The sequence below is a fragment of the Pecten maximus genome, chromosome 10 (assembly GCF_902652985.1).
Source record: "Pecten maximus chromosome 10, xPecMax1.1, whole genome shotgun sequence".
Classification (NCBI taxonomy): Eukaryota; Metazoa; Mollusca; class Bivalvia; order Pectinida; family Pectinidae; genus Pecten; species Pecten maximus.
In genome coordinates this window covers 8,851,348-8,875,687 of record NC_047024.1, presented here as the reverse complement: position 1 = coordinate 8,875,687, position 24,340 = coordinate 8,851,348, and the positions used below count along the sequence as shown (strand labels likewise).

General features: G+C 33.2%; 1 protein-coding gene across 1 annotated transcript; it reads right to left on the bottom strand.

The window, feature by feature from the left end:
* Nucleotides 1-11,660: 11,660 nt before the first annotated feature.
* LOC117336808 (sulfotransferase 1A1-like) lies at nt 11,661-17,559 on the bottom strand. Its single transcript, XM_033897459.1, has 4 exons — nt 17,060-17,559; nt 16,460-16,563; nt 15,392-15,569; nt 11,661-12,685 (listed from the first exon to the last, which is right to left on the bottom strand). Exons 1-4 carry the CDS (start codon nt 17,514-17,516, stop codon nt 12,573-12,575), a joined length of 852 nt encoding a protein of 283 aa, XP_033753350.1. The 5' UTR covers nt 17,517-17,559; the 3' UTR covers nt 11,661-12,572.
* Nucleotides 17,560-24,340: the final 6,781 nt, after the last annotated feature.

Here is a 24,340-nt window from a genome sequence, read left to right as displayed (position 1 = left end):
TACACATTAAGGATCAAGTAAAATATGATAAATGGTCTAACGATACTTAAACGGTCTACCGATATATAGTCATATAGTCTACCGATATATAGTCATATAGTCTACCGATACATAGTCAAGTTGTCTACCGATATATAGTCTAATGGTCTACCGATATATAGTCAAATGGTCTACCGATATATAGTCATATAGTCTACCGATATATAGTCATATAGTCTACCGATATATAGTCAAAGGGTCTACCGATATATAGTCAAATAGTCTACCGATATATAGTCAAAGGGTCTACCGATATATAGTCATATAGTCTACCGATATATAGTCATATAGTCTACCGATATATAGTCAAAGGGTCTACCGATATATAGTCTAATGGTCTACCGATATATAGTCAAGTTGTCTACCGATATATAGTCATATAGTCTACCGATATATAGTCAAGTTGTCTACCGATATATAGTCTAATGGTCTACCGATATATAGTCAAATAGTCTACCGATATATAGTCAAAGGGTCTACCGATATATAGTCTAATGGTCTACCGATATATAGTCAAGTTGTCTACCGATATATAGTCAAGTTGTCTACCGATATATAGTCAAATGGTCTACCGATATATAGTCAAAGGGTCTACCGCTATATAGTCTAATGGTCTATCGATATATATTCAAAGGGTCTACCGATATATAGTCTAATGGTCTACCGATATATAGTCAAAGGGTCTACAAATATATAGTCAAATGGTCTACCGATATATATAGGGATTGGATTTCACTTTTATGTTAACCATGCTTTTATGGAGCAATTCCTCTAAGAATATATTCTATGGGGAAGCGCCCCATTTAGAATATATTCTTAGAGGAATTGCTCCATAAAAGCATGGTTAACAATATATAGTCATATGGTCTACCGATATATAGTCATATGGTCTAACAATATATAGTCAAATTGTCTGCCGATATGTTGTCAAACGGTCTACCGATATATAGTTTTTAAATGGACTAACAATATATAGTCAAATGGTCTACCGTTATATAGTCTAATGGTCTACCGATATATAGTCAAATGGTCTACCGATATATAGTCAAATGGTCTACCGATATATAGTCAAATGGTCTACCGATATATAGTCAAATGTCCACTGATATTTAGTAAAGTAACTAAAGTTCACTATTTTGTAGTTTACTCAGATAGAAAATTATTAATCCCCACACGGGGTTATCGATTTGTGCATACTAAGAGTGATGTGTTATCTAGTTCACTAATTAATCATCAATTAAAGACATATACTACTGCATTAAGTAAAGCTTCAGTTATACTGACTTCGAATGAAGAAGTTGTTCTCTATCTCGTTATGACAACGTTTTTGAAAGAAAAAATAAACAAACAGTAGAAATATATATGTAGGCGCTAAATGGCTGTGATTTGGTGGTGGTTAGAATCTAACAAACGGTTATAATTGATAAATGAATGAACTGTGAAAATTGTTGTGTTCACTTGTAAACATGTATGTAATGATAACCATACAACTCCATACACACACAGTAGCCTCTATGATAATTGGTATACTTGTTTATGTTTTGTCCCCATTTTATCGATTTTGAGTTGAATTATAATGATAGTGTTTGCTGTGTATTTTATATAGATTATTAACACCATCTACACCACTGTACACAATTCGACATAAACAGTTTATATTAACACATCTACACCACTGTAAACAATTCGACATAAACAGTTTATATTAACACATCTACACCACTGTAAACAATTCGACATAAACAGTATTGTTAACACCATCTACACCACTGTAAACAATTCGACATAAACAGTATTGTTAACACCATCTACACTACTGTAAACAATTCGACATAAACAGTATTGTTAACACCATCTATACCACTGTACACAATTCGACATAAACAGTATTGTTAACACCATCTACACCACTGTAAACAATTCGACATAAACAGTATTGTTAACACCATCTACATCACTGTTCACAAGTTTTGTGAACACCAGCTACACCACTGTACACAATTCGACATAAGCAGTATTATTAACACGTCTACACCACTGTACACAATTCGACATAAACAGTTTATATTAACACATCTACACCACTGTAAACAATTCGACATAAACAGTTTATATTAACACATCTACACCACTGTAAATAATTCGACTTAAACAGAATTATTAACACCATCTACACCAGTGTACACAATTCGACTTAAGCAGTTTATATTAACACATCTACACTACTGTAAACAATTCGACATAAGCAGTATTATTAACACGTCTACACCACTGTACACAATTCGACTTTAACATAATTATTGTAAGAATTGTACCTGATGCCCCCATTGCATGATCGTAAGAGGCGACTAAATTAGGCGTTTTATCTTTTCTCTTCTTTCTGAACAACTTTCTTCTTCCTAATGTCTCCCTTAACAATGCCTCACTTTTGGTCTTCAGTTGAGCGTTCACCCCTGTAAGGAAGGCTTTGGGTTCTGTCCCCTGGTAGCAGTGTACAGTAAAAATGCCAAATTCTGAAAAATATGGCACATGTTTAAGATATGTAAACATTGCCAGTTAACCTTACATATAACCTCCAATAAAGTATATATATTTGAAATCTGTACAACATTTGCAATTTTAATAGAGCTCTGAAGGATAAGTAAAGTGATATTTTCTGTGATTTTTAGAGCTGGGAATACCATGGTAACAGCTTAAAAAATTCTCAAAGATTGCAAAATATTATGATATTTGACCCAAAATGGCACAATTCTCTACACAATTTTTGTTCTGAAACCTATTTAAAATTAAATATCTCTATCCCAAAGACAGAATTAATCTTGTTTGGACATATGTTGTAAATTGAGTTTTTCCGCTATCTTACCTTTTCTGTGGGCTTCCATTTTGCGCTGTAGGCAAAACTAAATTTCCTGTGTAAACACACGTTCGGAAAATCCGGATATTTAAAATCCGGAACCAATTTATTGATTTTTGTTTTAAAAAATGTGAAGCCTGTATGTACTACTTCATACTGAATATACCAATTATAGTGTACATTTATTTTTTCGTTTTTTATGCATATCCTAATACAGGAGTTATTTGCTTAACAAAAAAATTGCCCATGGCCAGGCTGTCTTACTGTGGTGTGCTACCCCTGGTCGAGACATACCAGAGTCATTAAAAATGGTAGTTGCTACTCCTGCTTAGCGCTCAGCATGTTAGGAGTGGGACGACTGGTTCGCCCGTTGTCAGTATAATGTGACCGGGTGGGGTGTTCTGCTGGGTGTCTTCGGCAGTATGCTTCAGTGAGGTAGCACTATATATCGGCAAAAGTTGCGGCCTATCACAAGTAGACTTAACAGGAACATACCGCAGCCTCCCAAAACACACATGCGCACTCACCAAACGCATGCATGTCGCACGCACGGGAGGCCGTCCTTAAATGACCTTAGCTGTTAATAGGACGTTAAACTAAATAAACCAAACCAAACCAAACCAAACCAAATTGACACCAACTACATCACTGAACACAATTCGACATAAACAGAATTATTAACAACATCTACACCACTTTACACAATTCGAAGCCAATACTGGGTATATGTAACACTACTCACGCCCCCCCCCCCCCCCCCAAAAAAAAAAAGAAAAAAGATTAGCATCATCAGATTAGGTTAAATGATTAGAATTGAAAAAATACCAATAGAGTGGAGAGTTAGATAATTCATTATAGCTTAGAAAACCACTTTCAACCTGATTTCCCCATCTTAATGATTTACAGAAGTTTTTTGAAATTCTGATTTAAATTAAGCACGTTTCCTGTTTCGAGGAAAAGAAACTAAATGCTGGCACTAACGATCCGCCGCAGGTGTATGTACATCTAAGTGAGTATGCCCTAATGCACAAGACACTTCAAAAAATGAAAACACCAATTGCTCTTATTTTCATTCATTAACTAATAAACACATGAAATAATTATGGAGTGATATTTGAACAATGAACACCTCTTGGTTTAGTATCATTTTTACTTTCTATTTTTATGGGGGGGGGGGGGGGGGGGGGGGGGGGGGGGCAGATATAGAATCGGGGTTATAAAGGTAATGTTATCTGACTTTTTATTGAAACTACATAGAAACTTCAACGTAAATGTTAGAGATAACTCAAAATATGCTTTCGTTCCTAAATTGCCAATTTCGGATATTAAAAACAAGATCCACAGCGGATCTATTGCCGTCTTGGCAGGCAGGACAGTTCTACGTGTCAAATTTAATTTCCTGGAGCAGATGCTCAGGCGGTGTTGTAATGTGCGAATTCCAGGACGTAATTTGGCCGCCGGGACCAAAGGGAATTCTAGGAGCTTCTAAGGGGCCACACCTCCTGACACTGCTGTGCTGTGGATTGAATTAAAGGGCAGATAAATGTGTCATGGCTTCACGTTGGATACAAATTGAAGACTAGGGGGTGAAGAGAGGAAAACGTCAGCTCGTCATACATTCTCATCGCGTTAGTGAAATGCACGGCCTTCACTTTGTTGAATCAGAATATATCGTCTTCAGTACTGTTTGCTGCTGGTTAAAATATCGCGTTGTTGGATATTAGTATATTTGGATTTTTGGATTTCCAGGCAATGCACATTTTAAAATGTCAAAAACATCAATGGAGGAATTATTCTCCATCATGCATGTTATTTCTTCAAATACTACGTATACTGAATTCGAAATATGTAGCATGATAGTTGAGTGAAGATCTCAAAATAGAAATGAACTGGTTGTCCATCGTGAGCTATGCGAAATGGAGAGTTTATGAATATTGTATCCTTATACCAATCATTGTTTAGTGAAATTGAATATTGTAAAGTGTATCGTATTATCATTTACAATGTCAAAGAATATAAAATGTTGATGATTTTTAACTAGAAGCCGCCTGGAATACCGTACAGTTGTCAGTTAAATAATACGGGCTACATGTAATATTTCGCGTCTGTCCCAGTCCGAACTAGTTCGTTGGCATTACAATACATTACAGTGTATATATTGATATTCGCTCGGTATTTATTTTTTCGCTATATTTAATGACACCGAATGCAGCGAAATTAAATCCTCCGCGAATATAACCAACTATACAATATATGATCAGCATTGCGAACCACAAACAAGGTTGATAAAATAATACTTATTTTCGTATATAGGAAGTTCCCACTCCATATATTTATTAATTAAGACAATCCCTACAAGCCCCAAAAACACATTTTTAATTTAGGGATTTGATTCGGATAAAACATCAGCTGATTGGCTGAATTAGTTTTGTGAGTACTTTTGTCATCAATATCAGGGCAGGTGTGCTTAATCGGTATATCCCACCATAATATCAGGTCAGGCATACTTAGTCGGTATACCCCACCACAATATCAGGTCAGGCGTACTTAGTCGGTATACCCCACCACAATATCAGGTCAGGCGTACTTAGTCGGTATACACCCCACCATAATATCAGGTCAGGCGTACTTAGTCGGTATATCCCACCATAATATCAGGTCAGGCATACTTAATCGGTATATACCCCACCACAATATCAGGTCAGGCATACTTAGTCGGTATATACCCCCCCCCCCCCCCCCCCCCCCCCCCCCCCCCCACCCCCCACCCCCCACAATATCAGGTCAGATGTACTTAGTCGGTATACTCCACCACAATATCAGGTCAGATGTACTTAATCGGTATATACCCCACCACAATACAGGTCAGGTGTACTTAGTCGGTATACCCCACCACAATATCAGGTCAGATGTACTTAGTCGGTATATCCCACCACAATATCAGGTCAGGCATACTTAATCGGTATATACCCCACCACAATATCAGGTCAGATGTACTTAGTCGGTATAAAAAAAAATAAAAAAAATGTTGCATTATCGTCTCTACAGTGATTGATTAAATATCGTGTACAAATCTGAAAAACTTTAGAAAAATATGTTTTAGATCATTAGAATTATAGAGAGTGGTGTGAAAAAACTACTACAAATATTTATCAAGACTGAAAATATAAGAAATACGAATGCCGAAGTGTCTCTACAGGACGCTACGGGAAACAGACGATTCGGGCCAACTCGGACCAAGATGCTGTTGCATGATGGCGGGAGGCGACTAAATGTGAGTCTCAAAGAGCAACAATGAATAGATGCCCCAAAAAGTACAGCAATTATGAAAATTTTAATAAATTGAATAATTAACTACAGGAATAGTCAAATATAATGGTCAGATGGAGAGTACATCCAGAAGACGTTTTTAACGTTCGTTCATACCCCGAGGGTAGCAGGTTTGGAGATTGGTAATCCAGTATCTTTCTCTGGAACGACGTTTCGTTTCATTCCAGGTAGGACAGTGATCAATGGCGACCACCTGCATATCCTTCCAACTGTGACTAGGTAAATTGAAATGCCTTGCCACAGGAAAGTCTGGTCTGTTTTGCTTGATGTATTTGAAGAGATATATACCTGTATATGGAGAGATATATACCTGTATATGGAGAGATATATACCTTTATATAGAGAGATATATAATACCTGTATATAGAGAGATATATACCTGTATATGGAGAGATATATACATGTATATGAAGAGAGATATATACCTGTATATGGAGAGATATATACCTGTATATGAAGAGATATATACCTGTATATGGAGAGATATATACCTGTATATGGAGAGATATATACCTGTATATGAAGAGATATATACCTGTATATGGAGAGATATATACCTGTATATAGAGAGATCTATACCTGTATATAGAGAGATCTATACCTGTATATAGAGAGATATATACCTGTATATGGAGAGATATATACCTGTATATGGAGAGATATATACCTGTATATGAAGAGATATATACCTGTATATGAAGAGATATATACCTGTATATGAAGAGATATATACCTGTATATAGAGAGATCTATACCTGTATATAGAGAGATCTATACCTGTATATAGAGAGATATATACCTGTATATGGAGAGATATATACCTGTATATGGAGAGATATATACCTGTATATGAAGAGATATATACCTGTATATGAAGAGATATATACCTGTATATGAAGAGATATATACCTGTATATAGAGAGATATATACCTGTATATGAAGAGATATATACCTGTATATGGAGAGATATATACCTGTATATGAAGAGATATATACCTGTATATAGAGAGATCTATACCTGTATATAGAGAGATCTATACCTGTATATAGAGAGATCTATACCTGTATATAGAGAGATCTATACCTGTATATAGAGAGATATATACCTGTATATGGAGAGATATATACCTGTATATGGAGAGATATATACCTGTATATGAAGAGATATATACCTGTATATAGAGAGATCTATACCTGTATATAGAGAGATCTATACCTGTATATAGAGAGATATATACCTGTATATGGAGAGATATATACCTGTATATGGAGAGATATATACCTGTATATGAAGAGATATATACCTGTATATGGAGAGATATATACCTGTATATGGAGAGATATATACCTGTATATGGAGAGATATATACCTGTATATGAAGAGATATATACCTGTATATGGAGAGATATATACCTGTATATGAAGAGATATATACCTGTATATGGAGAGATATATACCTGTATATGAGAGATATATACCTGTATATGAAGAGATATATACCTGTATATGAAGAGATATATACCTGTATATGGAGAGAGATATATACCTGTATATGGAGAGATATATACCTGTATATGGAGAGATATATACCTGTATATGGAGAGATATATACCTGTATATGAAGAGATATATACCTGTATATGGAGAGATATATACCTGTATATGGAGAGAGATATATACCTGTATATGGAGAGATATATACCTGTATATGGAGAGATATATACCTGTATATGGAGAGATATATACCTGTATATGGAGAGATATATACCTGTATATGGAGAGATATATACCTGTATATGGAGAGATATATACCTGTATATGAAGAGATATATACCTTTATCATATGACTACCGTTATATACGGTGTCATAAACCCATCACATAAATTTTCTTTATGACACTAGTGTAATAACACCTTTCGCTACGCTGATTGGCTGGTTCCGTGAGAACTGTATTCATACGCGTGGGAACGACCTACTTCTTTTTACTACGACTCGTAAAAATGGCGACTTGTGCTTGTAAACTTTGAAAAAAAATCAACTGAACGACAAAATGGTCTATTAACATAACATATTGTACAATCAAAGATAAAATCCAAGATGTAAACATCCTAAGTTTTTTAATTATATTTATACTATAAGATGTTAAATTAGGCCTGGCAAACATCTATTTTATGACCCCTAGTAACATATTTCAACTCCGATAGAAAATTGCGGTTGCGTTGTCCGATGAGACATATCTAGTCTAGATTCTTTTCAAATAAACAAATAATAACATTATTTAATAAAATCCTCATGAAAAACGGCAATGTAGTTTGTTACAACTTGCCTTCAACGGTTACTCAGAATAACATGCTGACACTGTCGTCGACAAACACGTGTAATGTCAAAACAAACAACACTGCCAACAAATCGGCATCCAAAGTCGCTTTTCACGGCAGTCTGAACACAATGCTCAGTGGGAATATTCACGGTGGAACATTTCACATCTCCAAAAACTCCCGCGAGGACGAGGATAAACACAAAGCAGTGAAAAGGCGCCGTGCAATGGTTCTGTACGACAGCGACAGCGAATAGACATTTGTACAACGAAGCCTCCATTATCGCGCCAAGTGACGTCACGGCTTCGTCACATCAAAAACAGTCGCTCATGAACTTTCAAACTAAAATATTTTCCTCATTGTTTCAAACACCAAGGACAATTTATCTATTATAGATTAAATGAAAAAATGCTGAAATTTTGTTTTGAGACGTGTATTTAATAAAATGAATCCTTTTCAAGAGTCAGTTGTGTTAGAACTATTTCTTCTCTCGTCGGTATAATTGACCTACTTCGAAGGTTCGGGTGATTTGGTTGAGATGTGACGATTCAAGGCAAAAGAGAAAATCAGTTTTTGATGGGGAACGATGAAAGAAAACGTCATATGATAAAAAGAATCTGTCATTCGTTTCCCTTCATATTAGATTTATGATACTCGTTTAGAATTTTATATTTTTGCTCGCCAGAGGCTCGCAAAAATAAAAAATTCAAAACTCGTATCATAAATCTAATATGAAGGGAAACTCATGACAGATCCTCTATGTATATGAAGAGATATATACCTGTATATGAAGAAGGAAGACAATGGTATGACCGAGCCTCGAACACACAATCTACGACACCTTATCGTCTAGCCAGAAATACCTACAGCTTATACAATTGCACCACTCAATGGCGCAGTGATTGTTGGCCCGATACCCTATCAAGTTCACAGTGACAAACTGTCTATTGGCTGATTTACAAGGATGGATGCAAATTATACACTATACGATTACGATAGGGAATTCAACCTTCGGAGTAACAACGCAAAATGCAAGTTACACATTGTGTTAATAATTAGATACATAACATAGCAATACAAATGAATAACGACAACTTTATGACTCGTGCCCTGACCGGGCCTCAAACTCACGATCTTCGTTATCGCCTTGTCAGAAATACCCGCATTTTATATAAAAAAAACAACACTTTCTAACCTGTATCGATGTATATATTGTTTAGTCTAAATTGGATCATAACACATATATATCATTAAAACCATAATTTGCAAATATTCCAATGACAGTTTCCGTTAGTCGGTAAAACTGAAAAAAAAACTGTGCCCTCTGATACCCTCTAGAATCCGATAGCTGTAATATAGTCTGTTTCATAGTTTAGAGAGCTCGAGGTTTTGATGACTAACGGGATTCGCATCAGATAGCCTTTACCTACAACATATACCGGTAACAGATATATAGACTATCGATAGAAATGCTATAAGTAGCGTATAAAATGCGTCTTAAAATGTTCTTCTTTATGAAAAGTTATCTTCAAGTAAACCCAATCAAATAAAAAAAAAAAGACTCTATCACCTTTTAATAACAATGTAGGGTAAATGGTGCTTGTATATTTGGCATGTGTGTCAGAGCATTAATGTTGATCAGTAAACTATTTATACTCACGTGCTAACACAAAAGTATATATGATAATGTATTTTCATCGCTGGATAGCCTACTGATAACACACATATCCAGTATGGGAGTCAGCAATATTCAGGTACAACAACTGTTCTAATTACAGGTGATATATCGTTGACATCCGGGAGTATATATACCGTATTTGATGTAAAACCTAGCCAGTAAGGTGTCGTTGATACCATCAGTACAGTTAGTATAATAAGAAGGCTGAATAACCTTTAGGATACGTACATTGTACATGTAACTTTGCTTTGTGAGGTTTCATTTTCTTTTGACACAATTGAAGATTTTTTTTCTTGGACACATCAGTCGTCTGTGATCATCTGCCCTACTAGCAGCGTCAAAATCCTTGCACTTTTGTTAGCTTGGAATATACTTTAAATATAACAAGAATGAAACATATACATATGTATTTCATTTTTTAAATTAGAAAATCATTTTCAAAAATTAATTATAAGCGTTGATGTCAATTATTTTTTAGTTTCATAGGGGTATGAAACAAATTGTGTTTGCAAACTTCTGTAAGAATCCGCTACGCGGATTCATACAGTTTGCAAACAAAATTTATTTCATACCCCGATGAAACTAAAAAAAAAATTGGCATCAATGCTTAAATGGATATACTTAGTTAAAGATCGCTTATGTTTTGAAATATTACCTTTCTTTAATTGATACTAACACAGAAATATGTACATTGATATAAATTATTTTGCCACAAATTCACAATAACTAAGGTTTGTGTTGATCCATGTTATGTCGGAGTTCCACTGAGATATATAAAGGGAAGCTACTCGTTTAGCAGAGTGTGTGTCGGGTCATACTGTCGCGTGAAGCAGATGCTGTCTACATATCTAATCAAAATTCTATTTTCAATTAACTTATGTAACCATTAGGAGGTAAACTCAACATTGGATTTGAATTAGATTGGTATTTTGCAACATTACCTGATAATAATGATGTTTAATGAATACATTTTGATGGATGACCTTTGAAATCTGTATCTACTTATGATCATCCTACATTGAAAGATCAATTTACTTTGAGGATATGCTCTAATTTAGTCTTTTATTTGACAACTGAATTGTAGAATGAAAGTGAGTGAGTAAGAAATATATCTGTTGAATTGTTTAACTGTCACTTTTTACTTTTTAAAAATAATATACTGAAATATTAAGTTGTTAACCAATGTGCATTAGAAGTCTTAAAACAGAAATACGTTGTCTAATCCTGATTGATTCCCGATCCTTATTGATACAATACAATATACGGTAGTATTGTTAATACGTGATCTAACCTTGATTGAGTTCTGTTCCTTTTTATCTCGCTATGCTATACCCCGGCGTCGGCGTCCGTAAAAAGCTACATACATTATGTAGTTTTAGTTAAACAGTGCTGTTTCAGTACAAATAATAGTGCAAAAAAAAAAACTATTAAAAATGAATAGAGGATATCTAACAGTGTCTTCAGTAATACATGTACAATATATATATATTATATATTGGTATTATTGAAGATATTGCGAGGTATTCTGTTTATTCCCCTTCATAAGAAATTTTATTGAACAAGTCTTCGAATATTAAAAAAAAAAATAGGAGGAATTAATAAATCAGAGAGCCATTCTGTTGTGCGTTTCACAATTCATGATGTCACGTTATTGTCGAGTTTATGACGTCACAAGCGATTGCTCGCTCGCCTACCCAATGCAACACTCCCATCACACTATACGAAAAAAACATACCGTCGGAAACAAAATTCGCCTGATTTAATATAGAAAGTGATTTGAAATTTATATTCTTATATCAGTTATTTTATTAACCAGAATTAGTACTAGTGACTTTGTCATATGGAACTTATTAAATGAGTTCTCTTCTTATGCTATTTGAAATATTTGAAATTGTTTGATAAATTCTTTAAGACGTATATAAGATCTTCTGTCTGTATTGTTTATTATTGTAGAAGAACGATTATTAGTATAGCTGTGCTTTCCCAAACTGTCACATTAATTGGGTAAATTACGCTTAACAAGGAATGTTTCATTAAAATTTGTACACAATTCTTTGTCTATTAAAGGGACAATTTAGTCAAGCATGCTGTTTATAATTCAAGCAGAATCGATTGTATTGCTTCTGTTACATAAAAGTAATACAATTGAAATTATCTGAATTGCAATTGGATGATAACTATGTCCGTGACAATTTAAAATAATCATAAACTTGATAACTTAATCGTTCATATGTGGATAATATACTTTCCGTTTAAAGACCCGTCATTCCTCTATGCTTGACAGGGATGTAGACATTTTCCAAAACACGTGTATGTTAACAAATTGTTCCTATGGTAACATCACTGAATATCATATTTCATATTTAAATTTGAGTGACGATCCCTTTAGCTCTCTGTTCAGAAATTCGTCAAAGTGTTCGTTTTGAGCAACTGTGAACCAGTTTTTCCAGTCACCGACCATACCTGTAAATACAATACTAGTTGTTAACGATGATTATTGTGATACAACCAAGGTAATTATTCACAACATCTTATTGCATTTTGAACCTTAAATGACGTTCAAAGGATTCCCGATAAAATGCTCTCGTCTATCACAGAATCAGTTTGATCATAACAGTAGATACATAATTAATGTCTTTAACGTACTTTGCTATTCCACAGATATGTAGATTTTGTACCCTGTATTTTATCTCCCTTATTCCACAGATATGTAGATTTTGTACCCTGTATTTTATCTACCTTATTCCACAGATATGTAGATTTTGTACCCTGTATTTTATCTACCTTATTCCACAGATATGTAGATTTTGTACCCTGTATTTTATCTCCCTTATTCCACAGATATGTAGATTTTGTACAATGTATTATATCTACCTTATTCCACAGATATGTAGATTTTGTACCATGTATTATATCTACCTTATTACACAGATATGTAGATTTTGTACAATGTATTTTATCTCCCTTATTCCACAGATATGTAGATTTTGTACAATGTATTTTATCTACCTTATTACACAGATATGTAGATTTTGTACAATGTATTTGATCTACCTTATTCCACAGATATGTAGATTTTGTACAATGTATTTGATCTACCTTATTCCACAGATATGTAGATTTTGTACAATGTATTTTATCTACCTTATTCCACAGATATGTAGATTTTGTGCAATGTATTTTATCTACCTTATTCCACAGATATGTAGAGTTTGTACAATGTATTTGATCTACCTTATTACACAGATATGTAGATTTTGTACCATGTATTATATCTACCTTATTACACAGATATGTAGATTTTGTACAATGTATTTTATCTCCCTTATTACACAGATATGTAGATTTTGTACCATGTATTATATCTACCTTATTCCACAGATATGTAGATTTTGTACCCTGTATTTTATCTACCTTATTCCACAGATATGTAGATTTTGTACCCTGTATTTTATCTACCTTATTACACAGATATGTAGATTTTGTACAATGTATTTTATCTCCCTTATTCCACAGATATGTAGATTTTGTACAATGTATTATATCTACCTTATTCCACAGATATGTAGATTTTGTACCATGTATTATATCTCCCTTATTCCACAGATATCTAGATTTTGTACAATGTATTTTATCTCCCTTATTACACAGATATGTAGATTTTGTACCGTGTATTATATCTACCTTATTACACAGATATGTAGATTTTGTACAATGTATTTGATCTACCTTATTACACAGATATGTAGATTTTGTACAATGTATTTTATCTCCCTTATTCCACAGATATGTAGATTTTGTACAATGTATTATATCTCCCTTATTACACAGATATGTAGATTTTGTACCATGTATTATATCTACCTTATTCCACAGATATGTAGATTTTGTACAATGTATTTGATCTACCTTATTACACAGATATGTAGATTTTGTACAATGTATTTTATCTCCCTTATTCCACAGATATGTAGATTTTGTACAATGTATTATATCTCCCTTATTCCACAGATATGTAGATTTTGTACAATGTATTATATCTCCCTTATTACACAGATATGTAGATTTTGTACAATGTATTATATCTCCCTTATTACACAGATATGTAGATTTTGTACAATGTATTATATCTACCTTATTACACAGATATGTAGATTTTGTACAATGTATTTTATCTCCCTTATTCCACAGATATGTAGATTTTGTACAATGTATTTTATCTCCCTTATTACACAGATATGTAGATTTTGTACCATGTATTATATCTACCTTATTACACAGATATGTAGATTTTGTACCATGTATTATATCTACCTTATTACACAGATATGTAGATTTTGTACAATGTATTTTATCTCCCTTATTCCACAGATATGTAGATTTTGTACAATGTATTTTATCTACCTTATTCCACAGATATGTAGATTTTGTACAATGTATTATATCTCCCTTATTCCACAGATATGTAGATTTTGTACCATGTATTATATCTACCTTATTCCACAGATATGTAGATTTTGTACCATGTATTATATCTACCTTATTACACAGATATGTAGATTTTGTACAATGTATTTTATCTCCCTTATTCCACAGATATGTAGATTTTGTACCATGTATTATATCTCCCTTATTCCACAGATATGTAGATTTTGTACAATGTATTTTATCTCCCTTATTCCACAGATATGTAGATTTTGTACCATGTATTATATCTCCCTTATTCCACAGATATGTAGATTTTGTACAATGTATTTTATCTCCCTTATTCCACAGATATGTAGATTTTGTACCATGTATTATATCTCCCTTATTCCACCGATATCTAGATTTTGTACCATGTATTATATCTACCTTATTCCACAGATATGTAGAGTTTGTACCATGTATTATATCTACCTTATTCCACAGATATGTAGATTTTGTACCCTGTATTTTATCTACCTTATTCCACAGATGTGTAGATTTTGTACAATGTATTTGATCTACCTTATTCCACAGATATGTAGATTTTGTACAATGTATTTGATCTACCTTATTACACAGATATGTAGATTTTGTACAATGTATTTGATCTACCTTATTACACAGATATGTAGATTTTGTACCATGTATTTTATCTACCTTATTACACAGATATTTAGATTTTGTACAATGTATTTTATCTACCTTTCCTAAATAAGAACGCGATTCCTCCTTCCGTAACCGGGATATTCCCAGTTTTTATCGATATTGCTGCGTTTTTTAAGTTTTTGAACGAACACTTATCTGCGATATCCGTCACAAGTTCCTCGTCGACAGGCACTTCTAAATAACCAGCTAGACGTTTGATCTCAGCCACTGGATCCTGTAAATTACGTATGTATATATTTAAATGTTTATTAGTTGATCAATATAGTATTTTGATTTACCCAATTCAAAATATTACATTCTTAGAAATAATGTTGAGGTGTTTTCTTCCCTTTTATGTTATTCAACAATATATCCCATGTTTTTAGTTTAAATATATTTTATTGGCATATAATAATGACAAAGGGATTAGTCAGCAAGTTTTTCCAACTTATAAACGACTTCTCCCATGATAATAACAAAATAATAAACAATAACATAGTCACATGATGGCATATACAAATATTCCGAAATTCGATAAAGAAACGAAAATATAATGAGGAGAGAGAGAGAGAGAGAGAGAGAGAGAGAGAGAGAGAGAGAGAGAGAGAGAGAGAGAGAGAGAGAGAGAGAGAGAGAGAGAGGCGGGAAGGAGGAGGAGATAGGTACATATAAAGTTAAATGACTGCATCGGGAAAGATCACGACATATAAATGTTTGGAATGAATTCAAATATACTTAATCGATAAGAAGAAAAAACATTTATATATTATATGGATAAATGGAGCGTTTTGGATTAAGTTTTTTTTATTATAGGAAAATAGTATGAAAAGAAGGGGGGGGGGGGTAGGAAGTGATGATTAGTCGAATCTTCCCGACCTACTCAAGAATTTTTTGCACAACTTTGGCGATTTTTATATTGTCAGTTGAGGAGATATTCGTGTCACCATTGCAAAGTATATTTACATTAACAGGACCGTACCAGGCTAAATCAGCAATAAGAGTTCCTCTTAAGTTGTTATACAGGGGACAGTTAAAGAAAAAATGATAGGAATCTTCACAGGGATGTCCACATTGACAAGCAGGTGAATCAACGAGATTATCCCATGTACCAATAATCACATGTACCTTCTGAAGATCCTCATAGAACATGGTGTGTACGTTAGTTACAGCTTTGGTACGTTTGGCGACCTCCCAATCCTTCTCGTATTTGATGAATCCATCGTACATATCTATAATGTATAAAGCATAAAGCAATAATTCATATAGTATGATAGTAATAAAATTGTAGATAGTGTGATGAGGTAGTTAATAGCAAAGTCCCATATCACTGAACAACCTTTACCTGGATAACATATAAATGACAAAGATTGCAATCAATTGTACAGCGAAAACACACAAGATAATAGCACCATTTAAAGTAAATTGAAGGTGTGAAGTTCTATCAGCTTGATTAGAAATATTGATAAAAAAGAGGCAAAACGACAGATGTCCAGACCGTTGTAACGAGGACGATATATTTAAGCAATTATCAAATCTATAGTTCAGGCGATGACGTATCTCATCAAAAGTCGGAATCAGCTATGTATATTACTTTATACATTAGTAATAGTTATATCATTTTATTGATTATTGATTAGCATGGATGATTCTGACAACATATCTAAACCTACTGTGTTATGTTATATACTATATTGTATTGAATGCTGACAACATATGTAAACTTACTGTGTTTGTTTTCCATCTGGTCCTTTAGGAAGTTTTCCCATGTCCCCGGAAACTCTCCTTCCTCAGCTGTACTTGGGTGACGAAGACGGGAGTCTAATTTACAGTGGTTATACCACGATACCAGTGTGTCTTTTGGATTCCTGAGGACGTGGACTATCTTGCATCCCTTGGTTAAGTGTTGCTTGGACAGATGTCGGAATGGGATGTGAGTATTAAGTACTCGTGGTGACGCCATATTTGCCAAGGTATTTAGGTCTATGGTTTCCAGCATTCCGATAGTTTTAAGATCCTTGAGGTATGAAGAATGACCTTGAAGCAGCATAGAAATGATCTCATAGGTCCAGTTTGTACCTAGTAACACAATGAGTGGAACATTGCCGTATGATAAGGCTATCAACGAGTCATCAATATTACACTCTACGAGTGTTGCAACTAACTGGGCGCAATAGATATACATTATGTTACAATAAACAGATTGAGGAGATAACTATATATATATATATCTTTGAGGGGGCTTTGGAAATTTAACACATCCTTATTATACCATGAAGAATATTTACAACTAGTTAAAAAAACTATTTTGGATATAAAAACTCAATATTGTCTTCCAGTTTACAACCTTAACAGTATTGCCAACATTCCTGATACAGATTTACAGTATGTAATTAATGATCAACTCTTTCTTGAAATTTTGTTAATGGAAATTAGGGGGAAAACAATATCTTATTCATCTTATAGAAAGAAACAACAAACGCAGACTGAAAATAACCTAAGACAAGCCATTCAAGATATTGAAGAGCAGGAACAGGTAGATGTGGAAGAACTTGAAAGAAAGAAAAAGGAATTAGAAAATATCAGGCTTAATAGGATTAAGGGCAGTTTTGTAAGGTCTAGGGCAAAATGGCAAGAAGAAGGAGAAAAACCGACAAGTTATTTTTTTAATCTAGAAAATAGGAATTTCACATCCAAAATAATACCAAAAATTGAGAAAGAGAATAATGTAGTTATTTCGAAGCAGGATGATATTCTTGAAGAGATTCGTTCATTTTATGAAAAATTATATGCAGACAATGAAACAATTGAAGATGTAAATTTGATGGATTTTTTAGATACTTTTAGTGTAAGAAAATTAGATCATGGTGATTCTGAAAGCTTAGAAGGCATTATTTCTATTGATGAGGCAGCAAAAACTTTGAAGAACATGAAAAATAATAAGAGCCCTGGTTCAGATGGCTTCACTGTGGAATTTTTTAAGTGCTTTTGGAAATATCTAGGGGTTTTTATTATAAGGTCTATAAATTTTGGATATAAGAAAGGTATGTTATCAGTTACACAAAGACAAGGTATAATTACGTGTATTCCTAAGGGGGATAAACCTAGACAGTTTTTGAAAAATTGGCGACCCATAACATTATTAAATATAGTCTATAAAATTGCCTCTGGATCTATAGCAAATAGAATTAGAAATGTTTTAGATAAACTCATAAGTGATGATCAAACAGGTTTTCTTTCTGGCCGATTTATTGGGGAAAACACTAGATTAGTTTATGATGTTATGCAATATGCTGAGGAAAACAATATTTCAGGAATGTTATTAATGATAGATTTTGAAAAAGCTTTTGATTCTGTTTCTTGGAGATTTATTGATAAGGTTTTCAAATTTTTCAATTTTGGTCCTGACATACAAAACTGGATAAAAGTACTGCATAATAATGTAAATGCTACTGTAAATCAAGGGGGCAATTTGTCATCTTTCCTTAATATTAAAAGAGGCTGTCGGCAAGGGGATCCAATCGCTCCATATATCTTTATCCTTTGTGTAGAAATTTTGAGTATTAGACTAAAAAATAACAGTAGAATTAAAGGCATAAATGTTAGTAACACTCCAATCCTAATCTCACAGTATGCTGATGATACCTCTCTGATATTAGATGGTTCAGAAAATTCTTTAAGGGAGTCCATTTTTGAATTGAATACCTTTGCAAAAATCTCTGGTTTGAAATTGAATATAGACAAAACACAGGTGATTTGGATAGGGAGTAAAATATATAGTGAAGATACTTTTCTGCCAGAGTTAAAATTAAAATGGGGAATGGCAAAATTTACCCTTCTTGGCATAGAATTTAGTGTTAATCTTCATGAAATTCCCAAATTAAACTTTGACAAAAAGTTGATCAAACTTAAATCTATTATTAAGATATGGAGTAGGAGATTACTTACTCCAATAGGTAGAATTCATCTCATCAAAACTCTGTTGTTATCTCAATTGAATCATTTATTTATGTCATTGCCAAATCCAGACAATCACTTTTTGAATAATCTTAGTCAGATACTTTTTAATTTTTTGTGGAATAGTAAAACAGACAAAATAAAAAGGGATGTATTAATACAGGATTACTGTGATGGAGGACTCAAAATGGTAGATATTAGACTTTTTATTGATTCTTTGAAGCTAGGATGGGTAAGAAGGCTATTTCAGAAGTCAGGTAAATGGCAAGTCATTTTAAAAACTATTATTGATCTACATATGCTATCCACCTGTGGTAATGAATATATTCGGGAGTGTCTAAAGAAATGTAAAAATAGTTTTTGGAAGGATGTCTTTCGAGCTTGGATAAGATTTGATGAATGTGATAGGGTAAAACAAATTAAGAAGAAAAATATCTGGAAAACCCCATTATGGTATAATAAAGACTTAACCATTGGAAAAAGAAGTATTTTTTTCAAGACCTGGTATAATAAAGGGGTAACAATAGTAGATGATCTTGTTAAAGATAATAATACCTATACTTTCTACACACTCCAAGAATTTATTCAAATTTATCAAATAAATACACACTTTCTCCAATATCAAGGTGTAATATCTGCTATTAAAACATACTTAGCAAGGGTTGATTTTGAAAATTATAAATTGCTTTATCCGATAATTCCAAGTAATATTGATTGTTTCATAAAGAATACAAAAGGAACAAAAGATATATATAATCTTATGGTGAAAAATAATATTGCTTCGACTGGTAGGAACAAATGGGAAGCCATAATGGAATTAAATGATTTAAACTGGGGAGTGATTTATAAAAATATTTTCAGGGCGACAAAGAATACAAAACTGCAATGGTTTCAGTACAGATTAGTCCACCATATTTTAACTACAAATTCCTTAATGTTTAAAGTAGGGCTAGTGAACAACCCATTTTGTACACTCTGCAATCAAGAACGAGAAACAATACTACATATCATGTGGGAATATCGAGAGGTGCAGAGTTTTTTACAAAGTATCGAAACTCTGTTAGATGCATTTTTTATTCCGTTCTCATTTAATAAAAAAACTTTCATTTTTGGCTTATTTATAAATAATGAGTCTGCCATAGGTAACGCACTTGATAATGAAGTATTAATTATCATTAAATTTTATATATATAGGACAAGATGTTTACATAAAACTTTAAGTCCAGATGCTCTGATTAATTATTTGAAAGATTATTACATATTACAGAAATATATAGCTAATAGTAAAGGAGAGCAGGCAAAAGCAATATTGGACAATGAATGGAGAAAATGGAAACCACTTTTAGAAATTGCAGCTAGTTAATTATTTCATATACCCTAAATCTAATTATTCCATTTAATTACTGATAAAAGTTTCTCTTTCTTGTATCTCCATCATGTGTTATTTTTGTTTCTTTCTTTTTCTGTCTAGAACCCTTAATAAAGATACTTTGCTCACTCTATTCCTAACATTGTATTGACTAGCCCAGCTCTTTCTCTCTCTCTCTCTCTCTCTCTCTCTCTCTCTCTCTCTCTCTCTCTCTCTCTCTCTCTCTCTCATATGTGTACGTGAATGAGATTGTTTTGAATGTGATGTACAGTATGTTGTTTTGCTTTTTTATTTTTATTTACCTTTTTTTGTGAGAGGATATGATAGATGTAATCGACTGAATCAGTGTGGAGCCTGGTCAATCATGTCAATGACTCTGTTGATGTGGAAAGAGTTGATATGACCAACACAGATACTTAGCCCTTGACATGATTGATCAGGCTACCAGGAAACTGAATATGTTTGTGTGTGTTTGTATATTCTGTGTCGGTGTATGAGGATGTGTGTATGTTCTGTATATATGTTTGTCATTATATTCATGATTATGAGTATGTATGATGAAGATGATGATCTGTTGATGGATGATGATATATATGACTGTTATTGCTGAGTATGATGATGATGATGGTTGTTTGATGAAAATGTTTGTTGAAAATGATATGATGATTGTGATTATTGATGATGATGATGATGATGATGGTTCATGGACGATGATGAAGATACTATGACGATTAGTTTGATAATGTGATGATGATTGTGATGTTTTGTTGAAGACGATGATGATGAAAAAATGATGAGATTATGATGAGATTTTGATGATTGCATGATGATGATTACTATGATGATAATTATGATGATGATAATTATGATGATGACCATGATGATGATGATTATAATGATGATAATTATGATGATTTGAATGATGATGACCATGATGATGATGAAAATGATGATGATATTATGAAAAGATTATGATGATAAGATTGTGATGATTAGTATGATGATGAGAATATGATGTTGATGAAGATACATGTACTATGATAATGAGATGATTGTGATATTGTGATTATAATGTTGATTGTGATGATGATGATGATGCTATGAAGATTAGTTTGACGATAAGATAATGGTTATGATTAGTTTGATAATGTAATGATGATATGATGATGAGAGTTTGATGATGATTATGATGATGATAATGATGATGATGATGATGATGATGATGAAAGACAGTTTGTGATGATGGTGAAAATGATAGTGTGAAAAACATACCGATTGGAATCGATGTATGTATGTGTGTGTGTGTGATTATTCATGTATTTATATATTAAAAATGTCTTAAAAATTAAAAATTAAAAAAAATATATATATATCTTTGATTATTTTTTTCGCCAAATTAATCATTTCTGTTTACGCATGTGGTTTAATGTTGATTTCATAACTGAACAGAACTAAAAGCATTATGTTTTAAAATAAATGCATTCTTTATTAATTTCCTTTTCGATTCTGTTTGTTTTTAAGAACCAGATTTCAATATTCGATGTCCAAGGTCCTGGACGTTTTGGGTTATTTTTCGCTTCTCGTATTCTCGCGTGGTCATGTGACCAATACGAAAGAGTACATTAACACTTGGTCGGTAAATATGGCCAGAGCACCTCATTCACATATGTTTTTCATATAAATAAACGTGATACTCTTGTTCATCGTACTTAGAAACTGGAGAAAGGTGTTGTACATTCTTCGTATATTTACATTCTGTGTTGCATTTGCCTATATGTCGTTAGTATAAACCAAATTGTATTCATGAGACTGTATACTACAATTTACAGTGATTCGGTCAGAGTAGGAATACAGCCCCGGGTGTTGCTGGTCAAAACAATGGCCGCCAGTTACTTTCGGCCTGGAGATATTTCGAATGCTAGCATTTATAATCCACAACACGAAAAATAAAGCAACTTCACAAGTTATGAGAGTAATATTTTATAATTAAAACAAAATGTAGCCAACACAAAATAACTAAAGCGCCGTTCTTGATCTAAGAATTATCAAAATGTCAATGTCGTCACACTCACAGGGGCTCGTTTCCGAATTTTCAGAAATGTAAGACGCGACAACATTAAAAGACAGTCCAGTATTTATAAAAAAAAAAATAATAATAAAAATTTTGTGAAAAATCGGGAGCATCGACATGGTTTCCGGTTGTGTATTGTATATTGGATTTTAGTTTTTTGGTTATTCACTGATGTTAAAGGCCTACCTTACAAAATCGAGCCCGTGTGAAGTTGAAAGTCGTCTGCTAAGATGCGACTGGTTAGACTTGAATCTGTTTCGAACGAAATATCTTTGGAATCGTTTTCACCTACTGTCAAGACGACTTTCATTTAGAATCATTTAGATATGTCCTGTGCAATACCGCATTACTTCTAAATGTTAACCGTATAGCATTGCGCCGAAAAACGGCTTTGATTTTAAACAATCAGAAATTATGCAATTGTGAATAATTTGACGATATCTACAAACGTTTATGAAATAGAAAATAAAGCTAAATTTGTGCAAAACCATGTATTTGCTATTAATTACGACATGAGGGACTATATCAATCCTTCTGGAAGTTTCAGCTGTTCCGGTATTTGCACCTGATGACGTCAGTGATAGGGGAAGCGGCAAATTTAAACGCGTCTTAAGCTACAGTTAATAAAAAAAATATGAATGTAAATATAAGCATTGAACATTTACGTAGTATACAGTCGATATGAATACAATTTGGGTGACAGATAAATAGAATGTCGCCCGTTAGGGCGACATGAAATATTTATCTGTCACCCAAATTGTATTCATATCGACTGTATACTACGATTTGGTAACAGCTCAATGCTTAAATATTTACGTAGTTATTCAACGGCGTTAAAAACTTGCATTTATTGAAAAAAAACGCTAATTTATTGATTTTTTTAAAAAATGATTTTAACATGGTTGACATTTTCATCAGAATGTACAGCACTTTTCGTTGTTCACGTACAAATACCTTCACGCTTTTATCTGTTTCATATGTGTTCATTTTTGGCTGTCGAGTGTGCTAGTATCATTTATAAAGCAAGTGTTAATGTTCATGCTTCGGTGATTGAACTCTTTAGTGTTTTAAATATCGAAGTCAGCATACAAAAACGAAAACATCTTGATAAACGAATGCAATGTATCGTTATCAATTAATTTATTTACATATAATTTCCAAATGATATACGTTTGAAGAGTTTTCACTGTAGTAAATCCACCGTCCTAATCGTTGCCTTGGCAGCCGATCCAAGCTGGGATCACAAATGCAGTGACAAAGTGAAAGTTGAAATTTTATGCCCATCATTCCGTTTTTTGTAAAACTGCATTCATTCCTCTATTTATTGATATTGGTTTATCATATCTGATCACTTCAAACAGAAAAAGTTAACAAAACACTGAAAAGACAAAATTAAGCTTCGTGTCACAAAGCCGGACGTGTAAACAGTGTGAAGTCTCCGGAATTAGTACAAGTTACAAAACGTGCAACAATGTATACTCTACATGAATACACTATTGGGCAATATGTAGGGATTAAATGGATTTCATGTTTCTTTTCCATTGCGGCTATGAATAATATTATCCATAGCCGCAATGAAAAGGTAAAGAAAGATCCGTTCAATCCATACATT